Below are 15,196 nucleotides of genomic sequence, written 5' to 3' on the forward strand. Positions count from 1 at the left end.
TAAAAGTAATCGACACAGTTGTGGCATCAAAGGGACTTTCGTACGTCTTAGAATTTCTTCCAATAGAGAGGTTGCGGCAGACGTTTTCAACGCGAAAACGTGTAGGTCGGACGTTCAGCGCCGCCTTCCTGTAAGCTTAGACGTTTGACAATGGCATTTGTAAAGTCAGTGGAATCATGCTCGACGTTCCAAACGCCATTGTCAAACTTCTACGCTTACAGGAATGCGGCGCAGAACGTTCGACGTACACGTTTTCGCATTGAAAACGTCGGCCGCAACCTCTCTAATAATGCAGATAAATGTAGGAAAAATACGAATTAGCTATGTTATATCTTTACGTACAAGAAAATTTCGGAAATCCGTTATATCTAACAAATTTATTTCTTTTCCCAACTAAAGAACAGGAAACTTTCACAACTTAAGTCGATGACTATTGATAAAAGTAACAAAGAGTTTACATTCGAAGAAGGAATTGTTCAGCTGTTATGTTTATCAGGAAAGCACGTGGGAGAACTGAAGGTGAACAATTTTCAATACGTGAACATCTATTTAATTGGACGTTACTGTCAAAATATTCGCCTTCTCAAGCTATTTTATATACGCCATTTATATTTCAAGAACGATTCAAAAGATGAATCGGTAAATGTTTTTAATTCGTTAGAGAAAATAACCATTGAAAATCTTCGCAACGATCCATGGAACGAATGCTTGTCTCTATTCTTCAGCAACTGTTCGAAATTGACTAATCAAATATTAATTTTGTCACCCTGTTTAACTAATTATTCGATTTTCTGAACTCGACCATTTCTTACAGATTTAAAATGGTTAGATATATATTCTTTTATTCTCTACGTTTCCATCATCAAATGGACAAATGAACGTTCCGCATCTGATTCGAATGAAGTTATTGCGAAAGATTCAGTTAAAGGTAGAAATGTTATGCCAATCGACGAATCTCAAATAAAAATAATAAAGGCACGTAAACAAAGTATTCATAGAACTAGTACTGTACATTTTGAAGGAAAATAGTACAGTACATTTTTTGAAGGCGCTTCAGTACGTTTTGAAATTTCATTGCGGCAACATTGATTTAGCCTCGTTCACAATCTCCATGATAAAAGTGAGTGGCATAGAATGAGTCATCATCAAATAGATCTTCAATTTAAATAATATTTATCGAATTAATAAATTTTATGACATAACGATTAATAAATAATATAAATTAAATAAGATTTTTAATTTCTGAGTACTCATGTTGTTAGTTATTATCGAGAGTAAGTCTTTTTCGAAGGTTTGAGAGTAGATTCGTCTGTCAATTTCAGTTGTCTGCGAATTTTCAAAGATTTTCAAAAGAATTTTCAAATATGAGTAATAGAGAGATGAGTGGAAGTTATTTGTATATTTTTCATTCGAAATATTGTTTGAGCGTACGTTGTTTCTGTTTTAATAATCGATATTCTATTGTAAGTATAAGTATTTTCTTTATGATGATGGCGCCGACTAACTTGTCACGTGATCAAACATTCGTCGTGAAAATTGCCTAAATAAATATATATGTATTAATACAGTTTTTTCTGTTATAAATAATAAATATTTGTGTTATAGAAGTGGACGTGGATAGAATTTACTGTTTTAGAATATAAAGATNCATTATTTCTGATCAGTTTTATCTTTCACTTTATCATATCTATATGTAGAATTTGTTTCATCAGCCGTAAGTTTTTTTTATTTTTTATATATTAGCTCTGTTTGTATTTCTTTCTCCAATTATCTTTCTAATAGCATAATTTTAATACATTTATCTCTATTATCATTTATAGTCTCATTATTTGTGATGTCCTAAATTCTATTGTTAATTCAGATGCAGTTGAATTCTTTATTTAAACCAAATACAGGTAACCCCCGTATAACACGGGAGTTACGTTCCAAAAAAATTGCCGTTTTATGCGAATCCATGTTATACGAAACAAAGAACTAGTGGGGTTAGGTTCCAAAAATTAAAAAACATGCTGTTAAATCCTTATTTAAATCGGATTTATTATTCATTTTTTTCATAGGTAAAATATTTATTATTTAAGTAAATATTTTACCAGAGGATTATTCATCCTATATGATGATCTTGGCATGAGCATCATCATATAGGATGAATAATCCTATATGATGATGCTCGTGCCGAGGTTTTTCAGTTTTTGGGTGCGTTCGTTAATAGCGGTCGCTCTGCAGCAGGAGTGCGCCGCTGTTTGTAGGCATTTAGGAACGACGGTGAATGAAAGATGGCGGCGCCCGCACTATTGATAGTATCTTGATGGAGGAATCTATAATTCTAAAATGAGCTTTTAGAGGCAAAAGAAGGGTTTCAATTGTAAAATTTAACCATTAAATGCGTTATTTGTTGAAAGAGCATTTAAAGTAACCACGAAAACAATTAGAATGCTAGCGCGGAGTTACGCGATACAAAAGAATGCACCCTTTATTACATTTCACGTTGTACAAGGATTTTACTCAATTCCCAAACCGTGTTAGAGTGAATCCGTGCTATAGAAGTGCCGTGTTATACGGGGGTTACCTGTACATAATTATTAGAGTTTAATATAAATGATTATCAAAAACTGATAGTAGTGTAACATATAACAATATAGATGATTCAGTATTGAAAATACATGGTGTATCAAAAAAAATATCAGAGTTTTAAATTTGTATTTGTCTTACTTGCAATATTAAATAATAAATGATACCTGATATGAAAGGGGAATGTAAAAGCTTTTATATCACACATTACAAGTGCTCAATATCTGAACCTTTTATTACATGGCACACATCCAATCAGTAGTCCAGTTCTTCTCATACTCTGGTCAACATGCCCAGTATGGTGGGTGTAACAGTCTCAACGATCCTGTGTCTTAAGTCTGGTATGTTCAAAAGTAATGGTGGCACACAAACTCAATCTTGTACATACCCCACAAAAATAAATTCAATAGGGGGTCTTTGGAGGAATTGGGGAAGAACTGGACTACCAGTTGGATGTGTGCTATGTAACAAAAGGTTCCTATGTTGAGCACTGTCACGTGTGTTATGAAAGGAAAATGTACAAAGTATTTATATCTGATATGATTTATTATTTTATACTGCAAGTAAGACAAATACAAATTTAAAACTCTATTCTTTTTGATACACTCTGTATAAGCATAAAGAAAAATATTTCTTTTTGACTTCTTAGAAGTATATTGAATAGATCTTTCATTATTTTAAATAGAAAGATATTAAATTTTCTAATAATTTGAGCTAGCAATTAATTAATGATGGTTGTCACAATAATAACTACAAGTTACTTAAGTGGAAAAAATTTCATCTAATTTAGTTTTCTATATTGATTTTTTAAGTAGTGATCAGATTTGCAAATCAAATTTGTTGAGTCAAGATAAACATCTGATGTCATATTTTTTAAAATAGATAAGATAAAAATACTCTGTTTTTAACTTACGATTTCCTTAAAGTTTGAATAACATTGATATAATTTATAATAAATCATAGTTAAATAGTATTACCTAATTTATGAAATTTTAATATAAAGATTTGACATATTAATGAATGTGATAAAATTTGTTATTTTTTGAAGTTGTATTACAGGTGGTAATAAATTTATTTTTTCAGGCAAAAGAGAGATGCAATGGTCAAGAAATAGATGGATGTAGAATAAGAGTAGACTATTCCATTACTCAACAAGCTCACACTCCAATGCCAGGAATATACATGGAAAAACCAACTTAGTAAGCAAAAAATCTTGAATTTACCTTTTGTATATAAGTTATAATTAGACTTTTCTCAAATTTTTTTTCATAAAGGTATACACTAGAATACATGGTTCTGCATTCTGTATATAAAATTCTCAAATTTCAATAACTAGTTAGCTTTTTTTTTTTTTTTATGAATCAAAACAATATTTTTAATTGTATATTATATGGAACAACTTGATATGCAAAATTACAAATTTAATTCCTTTAGAATTCATTTAAACATAAAATTATGAATAACTTTTAGCACTGTGTATATTTATGTATATACACACACACACACTGTGCTAAAATGAAAAAAGTAATGTAGGAGATACACTATATATATAGTGTATCTCCTACATTACTTTTAATTCAATTCCTCCCCTTGTCTTAATGAAAAAAGTAATGTAGGAGATAATATATAAAGTGATTTATTTTTGAAATATAATTTTGATAAAAGCGTAAATTTAATATTTGATCTGTTATTTTATCTGATTATTGCACAATAATTTCAATGCATATGTTTGTGTGTATAGGTTGGTTATTGGTTTTAACTGTGTGATTGTGTACAAATTACATAAAAAATTTATCTTAATAATTATGTTTAAATTATATTATTTATTTAAATATTAAGTTTATATTTAAAAATTTAACTAAATGCTTACTGGAAATATTAAATAAAAATAAACAAACACCTTTCTCTATTCCAGCACACTTTTAATGCGTTGAATAACGTTTTCGGTCGTTTTAATCGATCATCATCAGTTCAAAATTCGAACTATACAACGAACAAAGTATTCGAAAAAATACAAAAAATTTTTCACGTCGCTTATTTACAAATTAACGCTAAAGCGCATGCGCGTACTTATAAAACGTATAGATTAAACCTAAGTAATTAAAAATAACAACATTATATATCCATTAATATTATAAAAATAAATAATGTCACCTATGCGGTTGCAATAGTTAATCCATGCTATCATAAAAGGACTTCCAGGCTGTTGATAAACTTTCTGCATCTCTGTAGTTGATGCACTGTGCGGTCGTATGTGCTTTGTGTATTTCAACTTTTTCCAGGTGTTTCACCGCTTGTATTGATCTTGTAGGCTTAATCTAAGAAATTAACACTATTTTTACTTTCCTGGTCTACTTCTAATGTTAGACCATAAGGGTTATTGTTGATTAAGCTTATAAAACGGTGTGTATTTCTATTATTTTTCCACAAAACGAAGATATCATCTACATACCTTGCATATATTATTATATCATTCTGGAAAGAGGGTAAGATATTACTTTCTAGCTTTCTTAGCACCAACTCACAAAGAACAGCTGACATTGGGCTACCCATTGGTACGCCCCGTCCTTGCAGATATGTTTTTCCTTCAAATTCGAAGAACGATGTATGGCAAATCAAATCAGTTAATTCCAAAATGTGCTTATGGTATTTAATAGCATTTTTGATGTTAGGGAATAAAAAATCTCTCAAGGCACAAAAGCAAGGAGGTAATTTAATCGATGGGTATAAGGCCTTGTAATCTAAGACTGGTTATATTTATACGGGAAAAAATCAAGGAATCACCCTTTTCAATAAAAAACACGCTACAGTTGGTGCAGAAACTAGAAAATATTACACTTAAGGATGAGGAGTTTATGACTGTCTTAGATTACAAGGCCATATACCCATCGATTAAATTACCTCCTTGCTTTTGTGCCTTGAGAGATTTTTTATTCCCTAACATCAAAAATGCTATTAAATACCATAAGCACATTTTGGAATTAACTGATTTGATTTGCCATACATCGTTCTTCGAATTTGAAGGAAAAACATATCTGCAAGGACGGGGCGTACCAATGGGTAGCCCAATGTCAGCTGTTCTTTGTGAGTTGGTGCTAAGAAAGCTAGAAAGTAATATCTTACCCTCTTTCCAGAATGATATAATAATATATGCAAGGTATGTAGATGATATCTTCGTTTTGTGGAAAAATAATAGAAATACACACCGTTTTATAAGCTTAATCAACAATAACCCTTATGGTCTAACATTAGAAGTAGACCAGGAAAGTAAAAATAGTGTTAATTTCTTAGATTAAGCCTACAAGATCAATACAAGCGGTGAAACACCTGGAAAAAGTTGAAATACACAAAGCACATACGACCGCACAGTGCATCAACTACAGAGATGCAGAAAGTTTATCAACAGCCTGGAAGTCCTTTTATGATAGCATGGATTAACTATTGCAACCGCATAGGCGGCGTTATTATTTATTTTTATAATATTAATGGATATATAATGTTGTTATTTTTAATTATTTAGGTTTAGTCTATACGTTTTATAAGTACGCGCATGCGCTTTAGCGTTAATTTGTAAATAAGCGACGTAAAAAATTTTTTGTAGTTTTTCGAATACTTTGTTCGTTGTATAGTTCGAATTTTGAACTGATGATGATCAATTAAAACGATCGAAAACGTTATTCAACACATTAAAAGTGTGCTGGAATAGAGAAAGGTGTTTGTTTATTTTTAAACTTAATATTTTTAATTTCACCTCATTCCATTATTTAAAAATTATCATATTATTGAATTGTTTTAAAGGTGATAATTTTTTTAAATGGTAGCTCTGTACACATTCTCCCTTAATATCAAAATTTTAGTAGCATCAGTAAGATTCATGGGTTTGTAGTTTATTTGTTCAAATAGGTTTATATTAATTAATAGAAAACAACAATAATGCATAAAATAGCTAGCTATTTATAATTTAATAAATAAATTTAAAATGTGTACTAAATTTTTAAAAAATTGATTTTATATTATTATTTAAACTATAATTTTGTTGTTCAAAGTCAGACTTGCATATTTTATAAAATTGTTTTCCAAAAAAATTTTGACATTAGTTAAAATAGATTACGGGGAGGGAAAAAAAATAAACATTTGTGTGTAGATGCCAATGAATTGGTCTCAAAATGAAAATAAAATTACACATAATGTTACATTTTATTACATTATTATTTTTCAATTATACATATAATTTTTATTGGAATACTAGCTTACCCGTCGCGCATTGCTGCGATCTCAGAAGGAAGGAAATTCAAGCAAATTCGTTATGATAAAATTCAATTTACATTTTATCATTTTTATTGAAACTTATTATTATTATTCATTTTCATCGGGAAAACATTTCAAAGTGTCGTTTCAATTCTATTTATTTATTGGAGTGTTTGTGGNATATAGAGATATTTTTTGAAGGGGTGAAATGGTCTTCACAATTTGAAATCGATCGAACACACACTGCTCGAATGCTCGTGTAAACGCGTGCCATCTATTGTAGGATAAATGCCACAAACCTTCGCCGGAGTGTATTAAACAACTTCCCAAAGTTTCACGGCAATCGGATAAACGGTGTGGTAATGCATGAAGGACACACACACACAGACACACATTCATTTTTATATATATAGATTAAAGGTTTATGCAAATTAATCTGTATATGAGAAACAAATAAGCATACCTTTCAATATCAACATACTATATAAAGCTGAAAAACTGAATTCTTTTTTTGTCATTGTATGCCAAAAATGGCCATAGGGGTGCCCCTAGCTATTATTTAAATTAACAATATAAATTATTTTATATTTTTACAGTATAATACTCATTATATTATTATTTTTATTTGTAATTTAGTATGCCCCGATGCCTGCATCAGGTCTTTCAACTGGTATTATAATAGAAATAAAAACGAAATTCAAATTCATTTAATAACAGAGAAAGGTCTAGGTATCAGTAGCAGAGATTTTACTTTTATTGTTAATGAAAAAAGTTTACTAAAATATTTTGTTGAACTCACTTAAGTTTTTTGAATACAAGTTTTGAGCACAGAGATTGGCAATGTCTCCTGCTCAGTTTAATAAAAAAAAAATTTAGATGTACAGTACAGTTCATTGAGTATATTTTCTTCATGTAAATAATACACAGATTTTCAAGTTTTGTGATGATGCCTGTACTATAACATGATGTACAGTACATATCGCCAGATGCTGACAACCATGTAGTTTTTGACAAATTTATTGACAAAAACTACATAAAGTTTTTGTCAATAAATTGCTTTAATTTAGATTGAATACATTCAGTCAAGTGTGTTTTGAAATTCAGAGTAAAATTTGCAGATACAAAGTAACGTTCTGGCTGACTTGCAGATTGTTCTGCAGACAGTCATTTTTAAAAACTTTTTTCTGCACTTACATTTTGTTTTGCAAGACACATCTTTTATTTCAGGATAGAATCCAGTTTTGGACAAATTTTTAAGTGGAAAATAAGATTTATCATCACAATGTATTGAATTTAATTTTTTGCAGCTTTGTGGCCATGATTTTTAATATTTTTGTTTTTGCTACAGTTGCTTATTTGCTGATTTTAGTTTGAACTTGACAATAATATTGCACATTGGATAATATTTCATATTGGATGATTTCATTATTTTTTTGCACAAGACACAATTTTTACCTTTTTTAAGTTTTATACTTGGTTTTGTCAGTATTGGTTGTCTTCAAAGAATGTGTCAGCAATTTTATGGCGGCATCTTTTTGCTACATCACAGTTTGAGCAATTCTGAAATGTTTCATAACATTTTCTTTGATAAACCAACTTTTGGGACACTTTTTGTGTTTTTTGTTTGTGTAATTATATATAATTATTTATTTGAAGAGAAATGGCATATACAATAATTTCTAATTATAAATTTTTTTTTTTTTTTCTAGTTCTGGATAAAGTGGCAGTGGAGGTTACTGAGGAAGGTCTCCTTCCCCCTATTAGTCATAGTTTTAATATGTGTATTACAGTAAATCAGATATAATCCGATGTAATTTGAATTGTCGACCCCTCGTTATAATAATTTAACAGGAAAAGCAGCCAGAAAAGACACTTTGTATCAGTGCACCAAGTGTGATGTAGGACTGTGTGTAAAACCATTTTACATTGTATCATACAGTACTACATTATGAAAAAATAAATTAGCAATGTATTATACGTTTTCTTAGTAAATAAGACATATATTGTAAGCAATATGGTGTTTTTCAATTTTTTTCACATTATGTTTATCTGTAAAACATGCCCAAATAAAATTGCAATTCAATTTATTCAAATAGTGCACACACAAAAGAAAATTGAGTGTAATACAGATAAATGTAGATAAAATCGTCGAACAGATCTAAAATAAATACAGTCGACCCCCCTATATCACTGTAGATACGTTCCGGTTTTTATGAAATCCATTTTCTATGAGTCCTTAAATACATGAGCCAATCACAGCTCGGCATGTTTGCAGTTTACAGACTACGGCTGTTTGAAAGGTTTTCTTCCATAAAATTAATCAATTCTAGACTAATTCAACTCAACATTTCCAAAATACGTATAATTTTTTAGGAATAATCTGTATAAACTATGCTATAAACAAAAAATTATAGGATTACTTACCGAGTGTGCACCATTCGACGATGCCATTGCTTAAGCTTGTTTTTGTCGTAGAGTGGTGCATCGAATGGCACTTGCGTGCTTCCTGATAAATTATTTTTCTGCAAAAACTTTGCTGAACTTTGGAGACATCATTAATATAAATATAATTTTTATGGCCGTTAAATAATAAATGGTTTTTAGTAAATCCACTGCTCGTTTAAACTCAACAGTTTGTGCAATAACCGCTATTGGTCTGGATTCAACCAATCCTGTCACGACACAGGTCAGCGATGACGTTTTACTGAATTATAAGAGTCTCTTTTAGTGTGTTTATACGAATACAGTCAGAATTTTTTCGCTACCATATAGGATTCTGAACTATATGAACCTGTTTTATAGGAATCTACTGTACCGATCTAAGGAACAAAAAGGACTGAGAGACAGCAATATGAGTTTTAAAAGAAACAAAAGAAAATATCATAGCAATAGACACTTGGAATGTAAGAAGTGTATTTAAGACTGGCCATTTTCAAAATCTTCAGAGAAAACTAGAAAAGTACAATATATCAATTGCTGCTATTGAAGAAATATGTTGTAAAGACAGTGGTATATTAGGAGATAAATATTTAATAATTCATAGTTCAGGAAAAGTGTTATTGTATTAGATAAGTGGCAAATAAAATTTCATTTCTTTTAATCAATAACAATTTTTTTCAAAAATTAGCATAGACAATATATGTTGAATATAAAAGCATCTTTATAAAATCAACATTATGGCGAATTGGTAAAATACTCGTATTCAATCCAAGGTGTCTCGGATTTGAATTTATGCAAACCCAACTTTTTTTCTTATTTTTATTATTCGAATTTTGTAATATTGCGCAATTTGATGTATTGTCATAGCTGATTAGAAATTATAATGGACAAGGCCTAAATAGCTCTGTTGGTAAAGAGTTAAACATATAATTAAAAGGTTTTGGGTTCTATTCCTATTGCTGCCTTTTTTAATTAAGAATGCAGTTGTTCAGTGACAATGGACTAGCCAGCATATATATTACCTTCATGTTTGTGCTCATCACAACCGGCCTGAACAATGTAACCAGCCTGACTATTGGCTAAGTTGATTGGTTAACTTTCTTTTCTTTTATATACGCATTAGCCTAGCAGTTCAAGCCACCTGTCCCTCTTTTGTTCCCCTGGACCAGTATAACTAATACTAGGTCTTCAGGGTCCCCCAAGCTGGGGTCCATGTTATGTAATGTTATGTTTGCTCTAAATTATCATGTACATTTGTATTCGCAAAGTCGCGAGTTCTCTACTGTAGTATTTGTTTTGTCCGCAGTCTGTTGTACTCTACAAATTGGAGCACTTTCATTATTTTTCTTCAGGCATGTGCCTACATTTTTGTATTACATTTATTTGGGTTTCAATAAATGGGACAAGGTGCGGGACACTCATAAACTCTTCTTCACACTTTTCTATCATACTTGCCCCATCTTCCACTCCCCCCTCTCTTATCCCCTTCTCGGTTGGTTGGTTGGTGCGAGTTTTCTGGCACAAGGGCCATTCAGGCCATGCTGCGCCAAGGCAAAAGGTAAAATAAATAAATAAATAAACATAATATATATAACAAAATATAGATACAACACATAAACATGAATAAGATCAGATAAACAAAACAGATATAAATATATAATAAATAATAATAAAAAAATATGATAATAAATAATCAATAAGTATATAAATAATTAATTAAATCTCTTTATAAATATTTACAACTTTAAGAAAGTTCAGTAACTTATCAAGTTTTGGCCTCTGGCCCAAAATCTCACTCAAACTTGCATTTCCAAAATGCTGTCTACGACATTGATCAAGAGCGATGCAATTGCAAAGTATGTGTTTAACACTTACGGTACAATTGCAGTACTGACATACTGCTTCGTCATCTCCCTTCAAAAGGTATTGATGAGTCAGTCGTGTGTGTCCAATTCTCAAACGAGTAAGGACAACCTCAGATCTCCTATCATACTGCCTATTGTGTGTCCAATTTTCTATCAAAGGTTTGATCTCGTGTAGTTTATTGTGGATTTGTGCGTTCCACATATTTTGCCATCTCTCTGCTAGTCGTTTTTTAACGACCAGCTTCAAATCACCTCCTTCAATATGCATTGTATGCTGTGAAGGGCTTGCTGACTTAGCAGCTGTATCAGCTTCTTCATTACCTCTTATACCCACGTGGCCTGGGACCCAACAGAACTTCACAAAAAAATTTCTCGTAGTCAGATGACAAATTAGTTTTCGAATTTTAGTAACTATGGAGTGTGAACTAGGTTCATACGAGATCAGAGCCTGAAGTGCACTAACTGAGTCAGTGTAAATCACGCAGCAGCGATGACCTTTCCTATTTATATACTTTAGGGCTAAATAAATAGCCTGCAACTCCGCAGAAAAGATGGAGGAATTCGGTGCTATTTGTTCTGCCACGATTTCATTTTGGCAAACAAAGGCTAGGCCAACGTAGTTATCCGACTTCGATCCATCTGTATAAATAGGGATTAAATTCCTGTCACAATGTTGAATTTGTGCGAAGTGCTGTCTATAGACGCAGTCTGGCGTGGTTTCTTTGGGGAACTGCTTTAAGCTTAAATCAACATCTATCGCTGGAATTGACCAAGGTGGAATACTATTAACCTCAACCTGTGAGATGTTGCATGTGTTAAGGTCAATTGTGCTGCTTACATTCTCCATTCTTATGATGAATGTGGGGACACTACTTCTCCGAGCTTCAAATAACCTTTTCAGCTGAGTATCTGATACTGTACAATCAACTGAAGGTTTAGTATGCGATTTCTGTTTTATATAATAGAAAAGAGACAACTGTTCTCTCCTGAGAGATAGTGGAGGCTCATAAGCATCCACATACAAACTTTGGACAGGAGAAGTTCGAAATGCACCAGTGCACAAACGTAATGCTTGATGGTGGATTGGATCCAGCATCCGAAGAGTAGATTCTCGCGCAGAGCCATAAACAATGCATCCGTAATCTAGCTTTGAGCGGACAATAGCCCTGTAAATCCTGAGCATAGAAACTTTGTCTGCTCCCCAGGATAAGCAGCACAGTACCTTTAAAAGGTTCAAAGATTTTAAACATCTACTCTTCAAATTGCGTAAGTGTGGTAAGAATGTCAGTTTGGAATCAAATATGACTCCCAAGAACTTTGTCTCGTTGACCATTGGGATTTTAACACCATTTAGGTGAATTTCAGGGTCCAAGTGCAAACCACGCCTTCGGCAAAAGTGGATGCACGAGGTCTTCTCTGTATTAAAAGTAAAACCATTAATCTTGGACCAATTGTCTATGCGATTTAGGGAGGTTTGCAGTTGTCTCTCGATAAAGCTCATGTTGCTAGACTGGCAGGAGATCTGAAAGTCATCCACATACAAAGAGTGTTTCACACTAGGGGGAAGACAGTTAGCGATGCTATTAATTTTAATTAGGAACAGAGTCACACTCAAAATAGAGCCTTGAGGAACACCTTCTTCTTGCGTAAAAGGCCTAGATAAAGTGTTGCCCATCCTGACATGGAATCTTCGATTCTGTAAAAAGTTTTTTATAAAAATTGGCAAATTGCCCCGCAATCCGAATTTGTACAGATCACGGAGTATCCCGTATCGCCAACAGCGATCATAGGCCTTCTCTATATCGAAAAATACAGACACTAAGTGCTGTCGTCTAACAAACGCTTCGCGTATAGATGTTTCAAGGTTTACTAAGTTATCAGAGGTACTTCTGTTCCTACGGAATCCACTCTGATGTGGTGAAAAATAGTTCTTTTCCTCTAGGAGGAACATCAGGCGTCTGTTTACCATTCTCTCATAGAGTTTACACAGACAACTTGTCAAAGAGATTGGTCTGTAATTAGAGGGATTCTTGTGGTCTTTACCAGGCTTGGGAATGGGAATAACGATAGATAGCCTCCAAGAGTCAGGAAAAGTATGTTCTGTCCATATTCTGTTAAACAGACACAGAAGATTACAAAGGGAATTGTTTGACAGATTTTTAATCATGCTGTAGTGAATTTTATCCGGTCCTACAGCACTATTACCCGAGCGAGAGATCGCTGTATGTAGTTCTATGCTGGTGAATGGCACATTATAGTCCTCATTATATGAGGAATGAAAGTTTAAATATTGTTTTTCACTTTGGGCTTTATAAGCCTGAAAATTTCTTGAATACGTAATATTGCTGGATGAAGTAGAAAATGTTTCGCCCAACGTATCAGCAATACCCTGTATATCGCTGATTATTGTGCCATTATTTTCCAGCGTGGATAGAGAGTGAAAAGCATATTTCCCATTAATTTTATGGATTTTATCCCAGACTGCTTTTGAGCTGGTAGAAGATGTTATGCTAGAAACATACTTCCTCCAAGAATCCCTTTGGCTTGCCTTCTTATTCTTCTGGCATTTGTCTTTGCTTTTTGGAAAGCAACCAAATTGTTTGTAGTGGGGTACCTTCTGAAAATCCCCCAAGCTTTCTTTTGTGCTTTAAATGCTGCCTCACAATTCTCGTTCCACCATGGTTTCGGATGCTTTGGGTATCTTGCTGATGTCTTTCCCATTGTTTNTTTATTGAAACTTATTATTATTATTCATTTTAATTAAGAAAATATTTCAAAGTGTCGTTTCAATTCTACTTATTTATTGGAGTGCTTGTGGATACACGATATTTTTTTGTTTTTCCGTCTGGTGCTTACACGAATAAATCAGAAGGTTTTCCGACGCGTGACCTGGTCACATACAGTTGTCCACGCGAGAAGCACGCATTCTCCAAATTTAACCCACACACTCGCAGCGATTGTCAGAAGCGCGATATTCCCCATTTTTATATATATTTTTAATCCTTTACAATTTTAATTATTTAATTGCTCCTTCCTCTCTTCCTTGGAATATTGTGAAATTTCTGATAGTTGGATAATAAACCGTTCTATTGTAATTTGTCTTTTTAAATTATTAGATGATATTAAAATTTGGAAAAGGGGATCCCTAGATCAGTAAAATAGGCGAATTTCCTTCTACAACTTCGGTTGTTGTTCGGTATACAGTTAAAGTTTTAACAAAGTTCGAGCAAATACATAATTAGCAAAAAAAGTTGAAATAAAGTGATTAAACAAACATTATTACGAATATCGTAAATAACAATTCACAAATGCATATATAGAAATATTTTTTGAAGGGGGAAATGGGGTGCGTTCTTTTATTCCTCCGCGCAACTCTGCGCGAGCGACATCCGTTTAAAAATTCCTGCGGAACGCGTTCCTAAATTCCGGTCGGAGTGCGCGCCGTCGAACGGCAAAAACGGCCGCTTGTAGTAGTAGTTTACAGTGGAAAGCAACATGCCGTCCTCCATGGCTGAGATAGTTTCGTTTCGAAGTCCATTATCTGGTTTTATGAATGAAAATTTAGAAGTTGTGAAAGCGCGAGTTAGTGCATGTGATGTAAGTGTCTTTTCGAATTTTTTTCGGATGGTAGCCGGCATTCTAACTTTTTTTCGTGGCTATTTCAAATGCTCTTTCAACAAATAATCCATTTTATGGTTAAATTTTACAATTGGGATCCTTCTTTTGCCTTTTAAAGCTCATATTTTAGAATTATAGATTCGTCCATCACGATACTATCGATAGTGCAAGCGCCACCATCTTTCTTTCTTTCGCCGTCGTTCCTAAATTCCTACAAACAGCAGCGCACTCCCGTAGTAGCGGAGACGCAGAGCGACCGCTATTAACGAACGCACCCATGGTCTTCACAATTTGAAATTGATCGAACACACTGTACTCGAATGCTCGTGTAAACACGCGCCATCTATCGTAGGATAAATGTACTATGCCAAAAACCTTCGCGGGAGTATATTAAACAACTTCCCAAAGTTTCACGTCAATCAGATAAACGGCGTGGTAATGCATGAAGGACATAAGAC

The 15,196-nt window shown here is 32.8% G+C and overlaps 1 protein-coding gene across 1 annotated transcript; it reads right to left on the reverse strand.

Annotated features, from left to right (window-relative positions):
* Nucleotides 1-10,969: 10,969 nt before the first annotated feature.
* Nucleotides 10,970-13,590, reverse strand: LOC111612814. The gene has a single exon (XM_023354069.1). The coding sequence runs from the start codon at nucleotides 13,285-13,287 to the stop codon at nucleotides 10,972-10,974; it is 2,316 nt and encodes a 771-aa protein (XP_023209837.1). The 5' UTR covers nucleotides 13,288-13,590; the 3' UTR covers nucleotides 10,970-10,971.
* Nucleotides 13,591-15,196: the final 1,606 nt, after the last annotated feature.

This window comes from Centruroides sculpturatus, unplaced genomic scaffold (genome assembly GCF_000671375.1).
Source record: "Centruroides sculpturatus isolate CEXI.00-Female unplaced genomic scaffold, Cexi_2.0 scaffold1744, whole genome shotgun sequence".
Taxonomy (NCBI): Eukaryota; Metazoa; Arthropoda; class Arachnida; order Scorpiones; family Buthidae; genus Centruroides; species Centruroides sculpturatus.